General features: G+C 35.9%; 2 protein-coding genes and 1 pseudogene across 7 annotated transcripts; 2 read left to right on the top strand and 1 right to left on the bottom strand.

Moving 5' to 3' along the window:
* The first annotated feature begins 4,472 nt into the window (after positions 1 to 4,472).
* On the top strand, positions 4,473 to 8,476 carry LOC147563117 (LRR receptor-like serine/threonine-protein kinase FEI 1; annotated as a pseudogene). Its single transcript, XR_015223431.1, has 13 exons — positions 4,473 to 4,917; positions 5,024 to 5,159; positions 5,253 to 5,324; positions 5,442 to 5,513; positions 5,630 to 5,701; positions 5,856 to 5,927; positions 6,137 to 6,208; positions 6,328 to 6,434; positions 6,579 to 6,752; positions 6,840 to 7,172; positions 7,267 to 7,520; positions 7,615 to 7,748; positions 8,043 to 8,476. The product of XR_015223431.1 is annotated as an LRR receptor-like serine/threonine-protein kinase FEI 1 (transcript).
* A 731-nt stretch (positions 8,477 to 9,207) lies between these two features.
* Positions 9,208 to 15,646, top strand: LOC147563118 (uncharacterized). Its single transcript, XM_086635016.1, has 6 exons — positions 9,208 to 10,057; positions 10,911 to 11,245; positions 12,898 to 13,034; positions 14,547 to 14,694; positions 14,777 to 14,883; positions 15,313 to 15,646. Exons 1-6 carry the CDS (start codon positions 9,498 to 9,500, stop codon positions 15,352 to 15,354), a joined length of 1,329 nt encoding a protein of 442 aa, XP_086491142.1. The 5' UTR covers positions 9,208 to 9,497; the 3' UTR covers positions 15,355 to 15,646.
* On the bottom strand, positions 15,647 to 18,981 carry LOC147563119 (protein TWIN LOV 1-like). Of its 5 annotated transcripts, none has more exons than XR_015223483.1 (7): positions 17,975 to 18,969; positions 17,140 to 17,353; positions 16,985 to 17,049; positions 16,776 to 16,855; positions 16,632 to 16,667; positions 16,466 to 16,529; positions 15,647 to 15,995 (listed from the first exon to the last, which is right to left on the bottom strand). XR_015223483.1 is itself a non-coding variant. In XM_086635049.1 (7 exons), the coding sequence occupies exons 1-7, from the start codon at positions 18,519 to 18,521 to the stop codon at positions 15,840 to 15,842; spliced, it is 1,173 nt and encodes a 390-aa protein (XP_086491175.1). In that variant the 5' UTR covers positions 18,522 to 18,981; the 3' UTR covers positions 15,647 to 15,839. The 5 variants fall into 5 exon arrangements, 4 of the variants coding, with proteins under 4 accessions (XP_086491175.1, XP_086491162.1, XP_086491168.1 ...); XM_086635049.1 differs by having other exon boundaries at positions 16,612 to 16,667; positions 17,984 to 18,981; XM_086635036.1 differs by having other exon boundaries at positions 16,436 to 16,529; positions 16,612 to 16,667; positions 17,984 to 18,981.
* Positions 18,982 to 19,738: the final 757 nt, after the last annotated feature.

Here is a 19,738-nt window from a genome sequence, read left to right on the forward strand (position 1 = left end):
TTGATGTTATCGGATCTCAGGTATGTCCATATCATATTAACCAAGTTCTTATTTGTCCCAAAGTTGTTTGGGTTTCTTATAATGCACCCTATTATCCTCTTTCTTATTATTTCTCCACTCAGCCCCAAGTTGAACTACTCAAGGTTTAAGAAAGTATTTTCCTGCCTCAATGCAGTTTTCTTTGACACTGTGAGGTGGTGCTTTAAGTCGGTAAAGAGGTGTATCTTCAATTTCATATATTTTGATGTAGTAATAGTAATTTATTCCATTAACAATATATTTTACTTAATTTGTTTGTCGTACTACCACAAAATTAGTTTTTAAATAGTACTTTAAAAGGATATGAATGTTTTTGGTCATTTTTACTCTTATGAGTTATGACTACCTCTACAAGTTAAAGAGTGAGAGGAAAGAACAACAAAATCGTCGCTTGTTACTTAAGAGGACAATAAGAGTTGTGGCTTCACTGACTTGTCACCTAAAATGACGACTGTGTTGCAACGCATACAGGCTCCTATACTGCATAAGGCGTAACCGTGTAAGCTCGGATGTAGTACACCTATATTTTGCGTCGAGGTGTGTGCCTTGACGCTCATCTTATGCGCCTTTTTGAACGTTGGAACTACTCTATGTTTCCTATCATGCATCCCATTATATACCTTCTTTCCTATTATTTCCCAACTTAGCGAATCTCTTTTACATTTCATTTTATATGGACTTAGAAAAGATGGACTAGAGAGTGATTACTCCGGGCTATGACCAAACTACATTTGTGTTTCGTGATATAATAGATTCAAAAGCTTAAATGTGAAATTGATGCGTTCTTCCCAAGATTTTACTTGCTAAGACGAAAAGATAATTCTTCGAACAATTTGTGGTTGAATATCTACCCAATATAGCTTGAAAACACTACCCAATATAATATTATTGAAGCATTGAATAATGGATATAATTATGTAAAACACAACCCTCATAATTTACAAGAAGCAACATGAATTAATGAGTTAACAAACAACTAAACCATTATAATGATCAAACTTATCATAATTAAACCAAATAAATTCATTAATTTTACCCTTATATTCCAACCAAAAGAAGTATTAACTTAGTGATAGTCACCTGATGATTGTCATTCGGGGATGTATCTTCGGACTGTTCGGGCACTTCCAATGGCACGAATCTATGCTGAAAAGGCAAAGATTATAAACACTTCAATCCAATTGAGATGGTTAAAATCTAACAGAAATTAACAAAATACATGACATAAAGCAAATTGAAGATTACAAACCCTAATAAAAAATTCTGGAAACTCTGGTGATCTTTTCTTTCAACAAGGAAATTGCTTCTTTTCATTTCAATTTGTTAACCCTATATCTTTGCCCTAATTTTCTATCTTGGATATTTCTGGAAACCCTAGACATCCGATCTTCGTCTATATCTCTCGGATCTTCGTCTATATCTCTCGGACCCTTCGGTATTCAAAACTTCCTATCGACTCATCTGACTCAACCTAATATATATACTCGACCTAATGACTAATCTGACTCGCTGCACATTTAAATTTGCCGCCAATATTTCGGGTGAAGCTTAGGGGTGTGTTTAAACACGCAACAATCTTTAACCTAATTGTTGGTCCATATACAGTTGTAAGGAAATTCTATAGGCACCACAAAATTACCATAAGTAGGTGTTTCTTTATAGGCTGTAAATATGAACAAATGATGAAGATCGGTCGGTTGCCGACTATTTTAGGTCAATCTGGAGACTAATTAACTAATGACGACTTTGGTAGATCACTCGCTGAAATCTAGTCGATCAAATCGCCAATTGACTAAGATCGACCTGGTTCGATTTGGTTTGATTGAGTTTGGTTGATCAATCCAATCAACCAAGCCTGGCATAAGAGAAATGAAAACATAAATGAAGTTTGGTTCAATTGGGTTCCAGTTGTCAACTACATTGTTAGCATTGGCACTTGGAGACTTCATGAGAGGGCGCCATACATTGTTTTCCAACGATATTGTTAGCATGGCACTACGAGACTTCACGAAAGGGCCCGTCCATTGTCCTCCACATGTAGCGTTAGTATACAACAATTAAACATACCTTTTGAAGACCACATCATAGCGAAACGCGTCAATAACATAGTATATCATTGTGAGGCAAAATTTTGAACGACCAGTGGTAATGTCGAGTTTAGCCTCTCACAACTTTAGCGCTCCTTAAAGGTGTGTCTAATCACTTACAAGGACGTTTGCATTTTGTCTATCGAGATGGTTGGTGTAGAAACAATTGTGCCATTTGTACAGGTACAACCTCATTGTCTCGTACGAGAGTAGAACGTTGGCTCAACTCGGCCCATTCTGACCCACACTCCTCGCGTGACTACGTAGGCCATCTTTTATTAGGTTGAGACTCATTTAGAACAAAAACTGAGTACCATAAAATAATGAGAAAAAGGGTTTTTTTTTCGCACGCAAGTAAATTTCATTGCAATTGCCAATTGGGCATATTGAGTGACAACATTGCTTTTGCCCTTGGTATATCAAAACTTAATGAAAAACTCAATTTGAAAAAAAAATCTGAGTGATGATGATGGTCTCTCAGTCAGTTGGACCAGTTTTGCTTTGAAAAACTATGTCCCACCATTAAATAGGGTTGCAGATAATAAGGAAATCAATATCATGGAGATTTTAATATTTAATTCCACCCTAGTGTTTTTGTCTTTTAAATTGATCTATTTCATCTAATGTGTTATTTTTGTTATGACCAAAATGACTATTGGTTCTTTATTTGGAACATGAACACGATACTTCGTATAAAACTATTCCCATGGAAATGTTACACAAATAGTCTACCAGTGAAAGACAAAATTGATAAGTATATTAGAAACTCGTACTCTTGTACAAATTGTACTGAAAATAAAATTCTAGACCATGTGATGTTACACTGCAACTACGCGAGAGCGATATGGTTCACCTTTCATGTTAGAACAAAACAATTACAAACAGTTAGCATATGGATTAAACAATGGAAAGATCTAGATGAGGTCACTATAAATTTATATGCAAAAATATTATGGTTTATATGGAAAGTCAGGTGCGGAAACTGTTTCACGGATAAGAAATAAACCCCCCTCCAATTGGTAGCAAGGATAAACAATACCTCTACTACGCCTCTTAAACTTGAATCGTTAATCACTAATAAATGCAGGGGGAAACCAAAGCAACACAAATGGAGCCCTCCATCGACACCATACCTTAAAGTCAATGTAGAAGCTTCTTTCACGACACTTTCAGAACCAGCAGGAATTGGGTGTATTATACATGATGCAGAAGCAAACTTCATAATAGCAGCGACAGACTCAGTTAGGGGTCAAAATGCAGAACAATGTGAAAGTCTGGCAATACACAATAGCATTTTATGGGCCATTGATCTGCGTATCCAATATGTGCATATAGAAAGCGACAATCTCAATCTAGTTCAGTACATAAATGGCAAAAGCGATGGTTTGCACTGCCAGTCCAAAAAAGTCATAGAACAAACTCTAGCACTCACGGATCGGCTCACAGACATCGTTTTCTCTTACATTCCCAGAGAATGCAATGCTAAAGCTGATGCTCTAGCTAAATGGAGAAAAAACAATAGTCAGAAAAAAATTTTGAATGTAATACCCCCTTTTGTTTCTGTTTTATGTTAAACCGTGTATGGACAACTCAGGTTTTGGTTTTAATGTTACTCTATTTCATCAAAAAAAACCTCCATTTTGTTTACACACTTTGAAGCCAAGTAATATTTATTAAGAGGATGGAAAATGTAATAGAAATTTATGTATCACATAACATAGTAAGATTCAAAAGTGATCGCATTTCTTTTGAGTCCGACGATTTTATTTTTTTCTCTACAACTTGTCTGTAAATATGTTGTCAGAAATTCAAACAAATTAAAAAAAGCAATGGAAAGGTAAATAATCACACCGAATACAAAAGAATTTACGTAGTTCGGTTGGTGTTAATCTACTCCACAACGAACAACGATACAATGATTTTCATTATGATAAGAAAACAAGGTATACAAGAGACTCTTGAGAATAAATAAAATATCTCAAGCATTTTCGTTTATATAGTCACATAAAACCTTAATCCCACCTCATATCTCTTTTTTGTTCTGAAATATGCATGGATACGCCTACACTAATAACCGTCTTAACGTAAGTTCTGCCTCGCATACTAACTCTGCTTCGAAGACGAACCCTACTAAACGAATCCAAAATTTCGTACCAAAACTTGAAAAGCGAGTTAGAGAGTCACAAATCGAGTCAAATATCAACTCGTATTCAAGACACTTTCAACAAATTGAACATCAGTGTTAGAACTAATTTTTGATCTAAAGATTTTCAATCACATGTAAACACCACAACATGATAAACTAGCCATTGAGGTTTGAATAGTATTTGATGGTCAATTTTTGTAGGGTAGTGATTCTTGATTTGTACCCCATTCCGACATTTTTTGCAGTCTCAATTTTGAAATATTATTTTTCTTTCATTTTCAAAATCTAATTGACAACGGCTACTCCTCTACTTTCTACCCTCTCTACTAAATACTTTCCTCTGCACAACTCCCCAAACTCTCTCTCTCTCTCAAATTTCTCTCACTACAATCTCAACAAAACATAATGAAAACAAGATCAGATCTCCAAGTGATTCCTCCTCCCAAACTGAGACTACCCACAACTTCAAAATCTCTCCCCCCTCCACCATAACCTCCCTCTCTCTCTCTCTCTAGCTGAAACTAGGCTAGAGAACCCATTAAAGCCAAAGCCTGAAAATGGGTTTAGTGTTAGTGTGGGGTTTTTTAGTTCTTGCAGCAACAACAACCCTTTTAAGCACTTGTTCTCTAGCTCTATCTCAAGATGGTAAGTGACCCAAAACTTCTCCTTTTTAGTACTTAATCTGATCTTCTCCTTGTTTTGATTTCTCTCTGTTTTTACTATGTGTTTTTTTTTGGTACTTGATGTCTAGGTATCACATTGTTGGAAATCAAGAAGTCTTTTAATCATACAAGAAGTTATCTCAGTAACTGGAGACCATCTGATGATACTCCTTGTCACTGGACTGGAATCACTTGCTACCCTAATGACAATAGAGTCATTTCTATGTACTTTCAAAACCCTATCTTTTTACCCTTTCTATCTCTTGTTTCTCTCCCTAATGTTTTGATTTATACTACTTTCTTTTATGGGTATTTCAGCAACTTACCTTATATGCAACTTGGTGGCATTATATCTCCAAGCATTGGAAATCTCACTAGATTGCAAAGATTGTAAGTATTCATGATTTCCCCCCCCCCCCCCCCCCCCCCCAAAAGAAAATGATAAAAATGAAACCTTTTTGTTCTTTGTTGGATTTAATGAATGTAATATACAAATTGTGTTACTAGGGCTCTTCACCAAAATAGCTTGCATGGATCCATCCCTGTTGAAATTAGTAGCTGCAAAGAGCTCAGAGCTCTGTGAGTAATCATGGGGGTTTCCCACATTTTCTTCCTTTTGTTTATTATAAATGGGTTCTCTGGTTTTTATTTAAATTGGTGGATAATAATAGTATGATTGATTTCCCTCTTATTAGATACTTGAGGGCTAATTATCTCCAAGGAAGCATACCACAAGAACTTGGAAACCTTTCTCACCTCACTATACTGTAAGGTTTTCGACTTTTTTTGCTTTTGATTCTTACCCGTTTCATTTTTATTGATAATTTATTTGTTTTAAGTGTCAACCTTCTTGATATGAGGTTCCCGATAGCGGGTCATTCCTTTAGTATCAAGTCTTAATGTGTTGAAGCTTGAATGCAGTGACCTGTCAAGCAATTCTCTCAGGGGGCCTATACCTCCTTCTATTGGTCATCTCAAACAATTACGAAATTTGTAAGTTCAAAATTTTAATTTGCCCAGTTTGAGCGTGACAATGCGATGCCCCTGTGCCCCATTCGTAGGCACGGTACACCTTGGTGACTCATATACGAGATTCTGCCCGTGCCTTTGAGTCCCCATGCCTATTTTTGGGTCACGGAGAGTTGCAAATAATACAGAATCCAAATATCATCGATGTACTAACACTGTGTTATCTATCTTAGAAATCTATCGACCAATTTCTTTTCTGGTGTAATCCCAAGTGTTGGAGTACTGGGCACTTTCAAAAGAAATTCGTAAGTAATCTTTAAATGTTCCTGAGTTCATATCAAAATCAGACTTTAATTGCATTTATTATTGAGCTAAACATGCTATTTTTTTTACTTATTTGAGCTATTACCTATTTGCTTTGTAGTTTTGTTGGGAATTTAGATCTATGTGGCCCTCAAATTGAAAAGCCATGTCAGGGCTTCCCAGCTGTGGTACCACACGGTCCACACGAGGAAAGCGACGAAGCAACCGGTAAGTTCTAGAATAAATTATTCAGCATCCGAGTTCTTGATCAAATGAGAAGTACCGTCATAATTGTACCGCACCCACTTATTTGTCGCGAGCACCTTTCAAGATTAACCCAAAACTAATATCTGGTAACCATTGCTTTTATAGTGCCAACCAAACGGTTCTCCCGTTATCTTAATGGTGTTCTAATTGGAGCAATGTCCACATTGGGGGTAGCACTGGTTTTCTTGCTTTGTTTCCTATGGCTTCGATTACTATCAAAGAAAGAACGGGCTGCCAAAAAGTACAAAGAAGTTAACAAACAAGTTGAACTCGATGCATGTAAGAGAGATATGTGTTAAAATCTTATATTCTCTCTCTAAAGAACATAACTATTTATATTAATCTGTCGCCTTTTTTGGGTAATAGGCACTAAAGTTGTCACATTCCATGGCGATCTTCCATATTCTTCTGATGATATTATTAAGAAGCTTGAATCACTTGACGAAGAGGATGTGTTAGGATCTGGAGGATTTGGCACTGTTTATAAAATGGCGATGAGTGATTCTATCACGTTTGCTGTAAAGAGGATTGATCGATGTCTTGAAGGAACGGATCATACGTTTGAAAGAGAGCTCGAGATCTTGGCTAGTATCAAACACATAAACCTTGTCAATCTTCGAGGTTACTGCAAGTTTCCTTCTGCCAAGCTTCTCATCTATGATTATCTTGCGTTCGGAAGCTTAGATCATTTCTTGCATGGTATGTTTCTCTCTCTAATCTTGCCGATATCAATCCTGTGTATATTACAAGTAGTAATGATTTCCTTCTTAACCAAAGAAATTTCTTTGTTTAGAAACTTGGCAAGGAAAGCAACCCTTGAATTGGAATGCTCGTTTACGAATAGCCCTTGGATCAGCTCGAGGACTGGCATACCTACATCATGATTGCTGCCCGAGAATTGTGCATCGTGACATAAAATCGAGCAATGTTCTCCTCGATCAAAACCTCGAACCTCATGTGTCTGATTTTGGGCTTGCCCAGCTCTTAGTGGATGAGGATGCCATGTAACTACTGTGGTTGCAGGCACCTTTGGTTACTTGGCACCTGGTGAGTTTCCTATTTTTTTTTTTTTTAAATTTTCTTTCATCTCCCCAAATTAAATCGTCTATTCAATTCACTTTTTCTGCTTATTTTGAAATAGAGTATCTTGAAAGTGGTAGAGCTACTGAGAAATCAGACATCTATAGTTTTGGAGTTCTCTTGCTAGAGCTCATAGCTGGGAAGAGGCCAACCGATGCAACCTTTCTAAAGATGGGCTTGAATATTGTTGGATGGGTAAGCCGTTTAGTATATCCTTTCGACACGTAGTTTCTTCTGCATTTCTTCCATTTCCACTTAAAGTTACAAACCTAAAAACATAGATCGAAGAAGGTTATGAGATCGGGTCGTCTCATCTATAACCTAGTTTCCTAACATTGAAAATTCTTCGATCATTGAGCTTTTAGCATGGCTACTCTTTCGCATATATGATAGACACTGATCTTTAGGTAGAAGCCTTTTTTCGGTATTTCTTCATTTGCCTTCAATTCAAACTTATTGTTTGAATACTGTGGTGTTGTTATGTTGCAGATGAATACTCTAGTGAGAGAAAACCAATTAGAAGATATAGTAGATAGAGTATGTACTGATGCAGACACCGAAACAGTAGAAGCGGTTCTGCTTGTAGCTGCAAGGTGCACTGATTCAAACCCAGATGATCGCCCTTCAATGAATCAAGTCTTCCAAATGCTGGAGGAAGTCACTTCACCTTGTCCGAGTGAATTCTACGAATCTCATTCAGATAACTAATGAATGAAACTTGTACCCGTTTTAAGGTTCAGGTACTTAATGTGCCGCCTCGGTGTGGTTTAAAAGACGATCCTTTCATCTTGGTGATGAAAGAGAAACTAAGACTTGTATATATGGTGTTTGATCTGTTATCAAACCACTGTTATTTAGAACCAAACTATCTGTAACTTTAGAAGTTCAAGAAATGGGAAGATTCAGACCTTCAAAGTCGAAAACTTAAACTTGTGCACTTTGTTAGTGTGTATTCAAATTTCAGAAGCAAGCTTGGGTTCTGCAGAAAGCTAAGAGCATTTTTAAGGGTTGTTTTCCAATTTGGAGGTACCATAGAACTCCAAATGTTTTCTGGTGAGATAACAAATGCAACCAATGTTTTGCAAGATACATCAAACACATTGCTTACTAATTTTCAGGCAATCATTGGGTTTCAAAATAATTTTCAATCATATGGTGGTGTGTAATTTTACCAATTTTTTTTTTGTTTTCCTTTTGGTTCCCCCAAACCCCAGCTACTATTTATTGTCCACACTGGCAAAAGTTGCCGGTAAACTATCATTGTCGATGACCAACCACCTCTACCACCACTACTCTTCTCCCCTTTTTCTTCCTGCCTCTCTCTTCTCCTTTGCCGGAACGCCAACCCCCTAAACCAGTGAGCGGTGTTGCTGCGAAGGGGAACAAATATAGAGTGAGAGGAGAGAGAGAAAGGTACGAAGGAGGAGAGAGAAATAATGATGGTAGTCGGGGAAGATGATGGTATAAAGAGGTGGTGGCAGGGATGGGCGAGACGAGGAAGAAGATGAAATTTTATTGTCCCGAAATATTTGAGAAAACCCATTATTTTTTTTATAAATTTGTATTCCGAAAAAAAATTCTTATTTGTGAGACCACCCAAAATGACCTAGCAATGATGAATTCATATAAACTCAGTCAGACCTATTGATTCCCTTTGGTGGGAGAATATTTGTTTATATCATATGATGACTCTTGAGGTATAGGTCCATCTCAAACTCTCTAAAAAAGAAAAATTGATGTGTGAAATTGAAAGACCTCATAAAATCAATACTCCTTTTGTTTCCAATTTCTAATAGAAAATAAATCTTCCATGAACATCTCAAAATGTATAATCAATAAACCAAATCACAAAAAGTGGGGTTCTTTGTGAATTTAGAGTTAAATGTGAGAAGCTCTACTCCTCTCTTCCTCTCTATACCTAAATTCTTCTTCCCCACTTCTTCAATGGCTACAACTACAAAACCAGTATCTTTCTTCTCCCCTCTAAAACCCCACAAACTAATTTCACCCATACCCACTCCTCCATTCATCTCTCAAACCTATCATCTCTCTAAACCCAAGCTTTCTTCACTTACCCATTTCTTCTCTCCTCTTGTTAACTCCTCCTCTCTGAGCAAAATAACAGCAAAAATTTCTACTACTAACTTGGGTGATATTCTTATCGAAGCTAATAAGGATGATGGAAATTTTCTTCCTTTCGAAGATGAAATAAAAACAAGTGTCAAATTTGTTATCTGGGTTTTGATTTGGACTTCATTATCTGTTGCTTTATCTGCTGCTTTTGGAAGTAATGCTCGTGCTTGTGCTTTGGTAGCTGCTGACACAATTAGGAATTCAGGGTTTGGTGTGAAAGTGGCAAGTGCTTTACGAGGTTCTGGGTGGCCAGATGAAGCTATTGTTTTTGCCCTAGCTACACTTCCTGTTGTGGAGCTCCGTGGTGCCATTCCTGTAGGTTATTGGTTGAAGCTTAAGCCTGTTCTTCTGACTGTCTTATCAGTCCTAGGGTTAGTCCCCCTTTCCCTCATTTTTTTGTATGATTCATTTAAAAAATTGAAATGTGTTGTTGTTAACAAGAATCTGATCATGGGTTTTTTCTCTTTTTATGAATCTTCTCCTTTTAGTTCTGAATTTTAAGAAATTTTTCTTAAATTCTTCATCTTCTACCCTCTTCATTGGTCTAAGATGAGATTTTTCTCACTGTTGAATTTATCTGTTCTTCAATGAAAATCTGATAATGGGTTTTTCTCATTACCCCAAATTCAGTCTCTTCCTTGTTTATGTTTCTGATTTTGATGAACTTGCTTCTGTCTTTGCCCCTTATCTTGAAAATGAACTTTTCTCAAAACTTGCTCCCGTTTGAGATACTATATGGGTATGTCAGTATGGCCCTAGCCTTAGGGATTATCGATATTGTTCCCGCGTTTGAGACCCAGGCCTACGATCATGGCGGGGTTATGTTCCTAGCGGAAGCTCCACGAGCCCATCCATAGGTCTTGACACTTACTAAGCTTGATCACGCAGTTATAACCTAGGCTCTGAACACTCATCCAATTGATGTGGGTCTATCACAATCCCCCACCCTTGGAGACTAGCTACCTCGGCTCTGATACCATTTGTGTGCTCTAAGCCTTAGAAATAATCATTATTGTCCTGCTTTTGATACCCAAACCCAAGTTCATGCCAACGGGGTTATGTTCCATTGTTCCTAATGAAGGCTCCAGGGAGCATGCATTTACAACCCACGCTCTGGACTCTCCCTTAAATGATGTCCTTCTGATAAATTTCTGTGAATGGTTGATTAATAACCAAGTTTAAAGTGTTATGACCATCTGGTGCTTACTAAATCTGTAATTTCAGAAACATGGTTCCAGTGCCTTTCATCATCCTCTACTTGAAGAAATTTGCGTCATTTCTTGCACAAAAGAGTCCATCTGCCTCTAAATTTCTTGATCTGTTATTCAAGAATGCAAGAGAAAAAGCTGGTCCAGTTGAAGAATTTCAATGGCTTGGATTAATGTTGTTTGTTGCCGTTCCATTTCCTGGTACTGGAGCTTGGACAGGTGCTATTATAGCTTCCTTACTCGATATGCCATTCTGGTCTGGTTTATCGGCGAATTTTGTTGGAGTTGTATTAGCTGGTCTTCTGGTTAACTTGCTTGTCAACCTTGGTTTCAAATATGCTGTTATTACTGGTATCTTTCTCTTTCTTGTTTCTACTTTCATGTGGAGTATTCTTAGAAAGTTTAAGAACAATAAACCAAGATTATCGAACTGATTTACTTCTTTGAATTGATGAATCAATGCAAATTTCTTCTTTCATATGATTGATTTATCATCTTCAGATAATCTTAGAAGTTTGACGAGTAGTATACTTGCTTACCCTAAGAGGAATAGGATTCCTTTTCATTGATTGTCCAACTATATGAGGAACCAATTTTAGTTTCATCTTCATAATGGATCATTGGTTGTCTTGGGCTCCACCGACCCTCTCTTGGCCCCATCAGGCTTGCAGAACCGTTCAATTCGGGTGGTATCTCCGTTCGAAGAACATGATATGAAACTTAGGTGTGGTCCAAGTTGTGATCTTCTTTGAAAACCATGTTAACCTGATAAAAAAGAATCACATTCGAGCTATCTTCCATCATATAATATTATTTGACAACACATAATTGTTATATGCAAAACAAGTTGATGGTGGAATTATAGTCCAAAACTTTGGAGTCTTTCTTTCAAAGTCTAAGGTGTTATTATTTTTTCTTCTTTGTTGTCCAAGTATGAGTCATCTGACTGGCAGGGACATAAATTGGATCTGAACTCGTTTTACTAATTTGGACTCAAAATCAGCTTAAATAGTCATTTAGACGAGTCAGACATAAAAAAATTAGACAGACAAATAATTTCAAATCTGATTAGAAGCTAAGCTTCGAGTCAAATTTCATCCACTGACTTCTTAGAAAAAAAAAACATTACCTCAACAAGCTAAATAATTAATTGCTAGATTTGAAACAATAGAATCTTCCCATGAACCGAACAAGAATGGCGGAATACCACTCCTTTTATTATTATTATTATAAGCTTTACTTTATATATAAACATAATTGCTTCTTCCTCTAGACATTCACAGAGCTCCATAGCCTCCATTTATGAAAGAGTGGGTTTATTATCTCTCTCTATCTATCTATCTTCCATAGACTGGTTGGTGAGTGTTGAATTGAGGAGAAAGAGATGAAGTTGCAATTGATCAGATGTAATCATTTTCATCTTTCCCCAATAAACTCACCACCACAACCACTACCACCCACACTTTTATTTTCATCCTTCTCCTCGGGGTTCTCCGGCGACTACCTGAATTATGAAAGTAAAGAGAACCCACAACTCAATTCGATATCATTAGAGAGAAATCGAAGAAGAATCAAGATAAACAGATCAAGTGTAGTGGTTTCATCTAGTAGTACAGCAAACCCACTTTGGGAAACTTTAAAATCAGAGAAAGCATCATCTTCTTCTTCTACTGCTCCTGGACCTCCGCTGAGCGACATCATATGGCCTTCTGCAGGTTTGACGACTCAACTCACCACTCTCTCCCTCTCTCTTTTTCTTCATCTTTTTGTAGAGTTCAGCAGGTTTTTAAACAGAGTTTGAAACCCAAGTGTTTCGAACCCCTGAAGATCAGTCACTTGAAAGTGCTTGACCACTTCAGGCGAGGGTTGTTGTCTCTCTCTCTCTCTCTCTCTCTCTCTCTCTCTCTCTCTCTCTCTCTCTCTATATATATATATATATATATATATATATATATATATATTCTCTCTTAATGAAATTAGATTGTTTGGGTGAGATGATGCAGGGGCATTTGCTGCAATGGCAGTATTAGGAAAGATGGATCAAATGTTGGTATCAAAAGGGATATCAACCATGACAATTGCACCATTAGGAGCTGTCTGTGCTGTTTTGTTTGTCACTCCTTCCGCCCCAGCTGCTAAGGTAATTCTCCAAATCCATTTCCACCCTTCTCCACCATTTCCAATTTTCATCAAAAGAAAGGGTAAACACAAACAAGAATAATACTGGACCCGAAAAACTTGGTCAACCCAACCCGAAGGCTGGCGTGGTCAGCCAGGATGGGTCATGAAGGTCCAAAGTCAGCCGTTGTTTTGGGTTACTTTTAGATACTTAATATAATACAGATAGAATTCAAGTTGTAGTCTAATAGTTAAAAGTGTGGTTATGTATAAATGATAAAACACCTTATTCTGATTTGAACACTTCAATCACTAGGATCGACACTATTATTTTCGATATCAAAATTGAATGCCTCTATTTTGTATATATGAAAAGGAAAGAGCTAAACTATTGACGAAACCCACGTGAATCTTGCTTTGATAGAGCCATTTATCACCCACTCAACAAATAAAAACACCAAACCAATCAATACCTTCAAAATTTCTTGTTGGGAAAAACACCCTAAGTGGGGAGCTTTTAGATTATCTAGGCCATTTGAAAATGGGACAATTTGCACGTTTTTCTTGAAATGTACTCACCTCACTTGTTTATATTGGTATTTTTAAAAGTTTTGATAGGGGGTTAAGTTTAAGAATTTGTCTTTTAAGTATCAATCTAGATTCTAGTGCACTTAAAATACTTCATCTTTTGTTGTTGAAAGATTAAACTACTTACTAGTATAATTGTATTGCTCATGTGATCAAGGGGCATATGATGTCAAAGTTTTTTTTTTTTTTTTTACATATTCTTTTTATAACACTAAATTGAACTCCTTATGTGTTAACGTGTATATCGTAAAATATTGACAATTTTATACAGATATTTGTGGCGCTGAAAAGAGATCAAAATTAGTGAATTGCTTACTTTTATCGTGTTATTAGAGTTCTTAAATTTTGTGTTCATTCTTTCTTTTTCTCTTCTTCTAGGTTTTAGTGCTTATGTTTCTGCTTGATAAGATGGGTAGCTAGTGGTAGTTTTTTAATCCATGGGTTAATAATAATAAATAAAATTCATTTCATAAGATATTTTGGAGATACATATCTAGATTTGGATTTTTGTTGATTCTTGGTTTGATGTAGATTCTCCAAAGGAGATTCCTTATTTTGGATACTTTCCTCCGTCTTGAAGAATCTTTGCAAAATGAATTAGTAGTCTATTTTAATTTGAAGTCCTTTTTTATTGATCAGATCTAGAGAGTTATCTCATAACTAAAATTATAAATTTTTTAATTTCTCTAGAGATTTTAATGAATTGAATGTCAGGTTCTTGACTTTGAATCTTGGATCACTTGGTAGATGCTGGAATCAATCTAATGATCCAGGAATTCACATCGCGAAACCAACATTTTGACGATAATTAAGAACTTACACACGTAATTCATTCCCACTCATAAAATTACGATCTCGACTTCTGATAAATTCAATAATTTATTCGAAATTTGTTTTATTCTTTAAGTAATTTTTAGTTTTTGAAGTACGTTTTTTTTTTTTGCAGAAGTACAATATGTTCATGGCTCAGATAGGTTGTGCGGCATTTGGGGTCCTAGCCCTAACAATTTTAGGTCCGGGGTGGCTAGCCAGGAGCGTCTCTTTGGCCGCATCTATAGCTTTCATGGTTTATACTGGCACTATGCATCCCCCCGGTAATACATAATGATTTGCTATAAAATGTTATGTGTTTCCTAAACAATAATAATGTATTTACTCTTTCAAAACAAAATGTAGCTGCAAGCTTGCCATTGTTGTTCATAGATGCTGCAAAGTTGCATCATTTGCACCTTTGGTATGCTTTGTTCCCTGGAGCCACTGGATGCCTACTACTTTGCTTAATTGTAAGTCTCTCTCTCTCTCTCTCAATGCATTGATGTTGAAAGTTCTTTAAATATAGTCGATGTCTAACCCGGTTGACGACGCGAAAACCCGATCGAAATTTTGACCCAATCTGTTTACATATGGTTGCCCTAATTTTATAAGGAGTTGTTATCAAGTATCCTGAAGTCGGTGTTAGGGAGAGGATTAAGAGGCGGTTGAGTGCTAGGGTTTTAGTAGTCAGCTAAAAATACTAAAACCCTTGAGAAATCTTTGTAATCTTGTTCTTATTTCATACTGAAAATCATCACGTCATTGTTCTATAGGTCCTACCAACTGAACCACGTGAATTTTCTTGTTTGTTTGATTGTTTACCTCCACTATTGATTTTCTTGGTATTCTTGTTCTTAGTCATAACAATTGACTTGATGGGTTTGATATTGGTGATGCAGCAAGAGGTGGTGTGTTACTTGAAAGACAACTTCAAATTTTGAGGTTCTATTTTAATCATAAATGAAGAGATGAATATCTTGAGGCAAACTCCTTAATCCATTGGGAGTAATTTTTGTACCAAAATGTGTGGAATTGTATGTAAAGTACTGGTGTTGTATGTGAGTTTGAGAACTATGTGTTTGAGTCTATTTCTCTCTCTAAAATTGTTAATTTTGCTATTTGATTCTTACCCATCAAATCTTGTAAAAGGTGAAATCCTTGGAGAAGTTACAAGAGTCTAATGTTATGAGTATTGTTGAATAGATATATTGAGATGAGTACCCATTCTTCAAATAGAGAAACAAATCCATTCATCCATATTTATATAATGTGAATTTACAAAACTAGCACAAATTCCTCCAAGAAGCTAGTGTTCTTTACTTCTACCTCTTTGGAACTAAATCGATATCCTTGAGAATAGAGATTAAATTTTAAAATGCATCTTATCAATCAGAGAAAAGGCGTTGTTGCTGATAAGAAATTGGTATTATTTCGAGCATCCGCCACTGATCCCTAAGCTTCTGATAGCAACCTTGACTGCACCGATAGCACCAAGCTGCCTCATTTCCGGGGACAACCCGTGTAATCTTTCTCCTTCAACCTTACAACTTTCTTCTATATGAACACCAATATAGAATGCTATCTGCACCAGAAGTAGAGATAAAAGGTATTAACAACAATCTTTGGAAAAGCAGAAATTTTGAGTAGTATATCGAACAATGTCGACTTTTTGATATCTTAGAAGAATCTCTATGACAAAAATCTAACATGAGAACTGAAATTACTTCGCTTAAACCTTTCCCCATATCCCAGCGTAACAACCCTGATATGGAAAAAAGCGGAGCTCTTTTCGACCATCTTACCACTCCTTTTTTGTGTATGAAACATGCAATTTCATGTCGAATTAGAATGAAAACGAATCCCTAAAGCTTATGCATGTTAGTCGACCAATTCAGACTTACAGTTCTACTTTGAGCTTTCCCGTGAAGATTATTCGGTTATATAAGACAACAAGACAAACAACATGAGAATAACCAACACATAAGAGGAAACAAAAAGTTCAAAAATAGTAAGGCCAATCACATTAAATAAACGTGGAAGAATAAAACTTGCCCTGCCAGTGGCGTTCCGTACAGATGATATACGAAGAAGGTTCCAAAACGAGCTACCGTCTTTCCTGGAATTTAAGAAAGCTAATATCTCAGAGAAATAGTTTACTCATACATTAACAATATATCGAAACGTAATAACCAATGCACCTGTAGTTTAAGATACGTACTGAACATGCTTTGTCGAGTTCAATACTCTCCTTTATCTACGAAACAATGAACAAAAAACATTCATCCACCCAAACCCCAAATAAATTTGAAATTCACTTCCAGCAAGTTATAAGAAAGACAATAGAACATCAAGAAGTTATTACCTGGCAAATAGTCCTGGGGTCTGTATCAGGTCCATTCAAGAACCTACAATTACGACCCAAAACTTCATCTCTACTATAACCTAGAGTGGAAGGGAGGTAGATGGAGACAAAATGTTTATTATAAATTATAAACACTTTCTTTTTAAGGATCCGAAGGACATAGAAATCATGATAATTTGAAAAGAAAAACTCGACATAGCACTGAGTACCTGTTAATACTAGGAACAAGTCGCTTGCATAAACAATGGGCATGTCCGGTAAATGAGGATCGGTTCTGAAATCGAACACAAGATATGTTATCCAAATGATCTTTTCGTAACGACAGGGCATGGCTAATCTACAACAGGAAAATATAATAACTCACAATACAAAGTTCTGTTTGATTCTACCGAGAGATATATTTAAGGACGAGCTAAGAGGAGCGATTGTGGTCATGGATGATTTGCATCTCTTCCCACAGACCAGTTTTCCTGTTAGCTCGCCATAGTGAGTTAGAACCGATAAGATGCTGCTAATCGCCGTGTTAGCTTTCCGTTTTTCAATGTCATTTGCTTCACATGTTTCTTCATCCTCATATACTGTATTAATAACATCGCGAAACAAACTAACTTAATTATGAAAGTGCAAGTTAAAACATCGATAAAAATTTCGAGTACTATAACTTGTCTGAGAGTGAAACGAAGAGTTGGTATACAAACATCAAGAAACACCTAACGGAAAATACCCTAAAACAAGAAATCCAGCAACAACCTAATGGGAATTATAACAAACCAACTTCTATTCAAGTAAACAAAAGTAATATGAGAGTAAAAATTCAAATGGACAAATATGAGTTCCATTATAAGTTTATAACTATATTTGTAAAGCTTCACTTTCCATTTTTTGTTTATCCCGAAGAACACCAAGAACTATCTAATCAAATTATCTATTCATATAAGGAATTAAACAACTGTCCCGTCGAACGAAAATTTCCAACTAACTTTTTATTCATGTTAAGTCATAAATTCTTTCTCGTTTTAACAACTAAAGGTTTAAGTCTACTCACTAATTGAATTGATTCTAATGTTTAGTTGAAAACGTAAAGAGTTAATGTCTTAACATGTGACTCAACAAAACCCTTTTCTAGAAAAAATGCTAGCTACTTGTAAACCAAATGAAGCAGAACAAGTAAGAAGAATATGAGAGAAACTAAAGCAAACCTCGATTACCCGAATCTGAAATGGAGTTCAATGGCCTAGCACGATCCAAATCCAGTACAGTATCACTACAGACTTCCCTCCTACAAGATCCAAATGCAATTTCTTGCCATCTACTACTCCCATCTTCACTCTTCAAATTCCTCGAAATTGGAACTTGAACTGATACAAAATGAATAACCCTTCCATCTTCTTTACTAAAAACTGGACTTAAATGAAACAAAACCCAAAATGGAGTACCATCTTTCTTATAATTCAACAAACTTATCTGAATTGCCTTTTCTTCCCTAATTGCCTCTCTAATTTCCATTACTGATCTCCTATTAGTTTTGGGTCCTTGAAATATTCTCCCATTTCTTCCTATAACTTCATCTCTCAAATACCCAGACATTTTGAGAAACCCTTTACTAGCAAACACAATTGGGTTCCCAGAAATTGAAGGATCTGTTATGGTAAAGTTATCTGATAATTCATCAAGAGCTTCATGAACCCATGATGTATAATGAGAAATAAATGAATCTTCAATCAAACCTAGTTGTGATGATTCCATATTGCTTTGTGTTCTTTTTGTTTTATTAATTTGTGTTCTTCTCTGTGTATGGTTGAAACCCTAAATCCCATGAACCTAATTTTGCTATAAGCTATCAAAAATTGATTATTTAATTATCAAAACTACTAAAAATTGAAGAAATTAAACTACCCATGAACTTAATTTTGCTAGAAACTATCAAAATCGATGTAAAATGGAGAAAAATGAGATTTTTTGAAGGTAATTAGATGTACTTGTGCAAAGAAATAGCAAATTATGAAGTGAGATAAAGGTAGAGAGATAAAGACAGAAGAGAATTAATGAAATGAAAGATGAAAATATCTTTTATGAATCAATAATTTGATTGAATGAGTCCAAGAGAGGAACTGATCAGAACTGTATAGAGAGAGAGAGGTGGGGTATATAAATACAAAAGGGTGATTTTCTTCTTGCACAGTTCTAACTTCTCATCAAATTCAGTGGAAAAAGAATGCTAAATTCACCTACCATTGTGGCCCACACAAGGTCGAATGGTGATGTGTCTAGCTCCAACTGGTCGACAATTTATCTCTCCTAGTAACCTGATCAATTGGAGCAAGCCACATTTCAATTTTCAACATGTATGTAGCCATTCGACTCAGTTAGTCCACTTGACATTTGTCGGCCACTCTGTCACTTGACATAATATCGTCACTATTTTTTGCATATTTATCTATGGATGTATCGATCTGTCCACCATTTTTTGGTGTAGTAGGTGCTCTTTAAGATGGTTTTTATAAGACAGTTTCTTTGTATTATCTCTTCGTAATACAGATCGACATACACATATAAGTGAACTTTACATTTAAGTGAACTGGCCTCATTCTATTTTACATTTAAGTGAACTTTCTAGTATTAGATTGACATATATGACAACAGACTAATAGGCAAATAATTCAATCCCCTAAAATTTAAAAATATGTATACTTAGTGGTGAAATGAAATTTTATATTCAATAACAAATCTTTCGTAAAATGTTTAACAAATTAGTATATATTTACGGAATAAATTTATAGTTTGTTTATTTAATTCCTTTTTTGTTAGAGTCCTACCATGTTTACAAAATAGATAATTGAATAAAGTTAAAACTACGTCTCGAGCCGTGGTTTCAGAACAAATAATTTGTACTAATTTGGAGTGGGCGAATTGGAATCATAAGGACATCTTTTTTTTTTATATTAATAAGGCCCTCTCAACAA

This window comes from Eschscholzia californica, unplaced genomic scaffold, assembly GCF_041429995.1.
Source record: "Eschscholzia californica isolate CP2 unplaced genomic scaffold, dmEscCali1.0.p SCAF_1, whole genome shotgun sequence".
NCBI classification, from domain to species: Eukaryota; Viridiplantae; Streptophyta; class Magnoliopsida; order Ranunculales; family Papaveraceae; genus Eschscholzia; species Eschscholzia californica.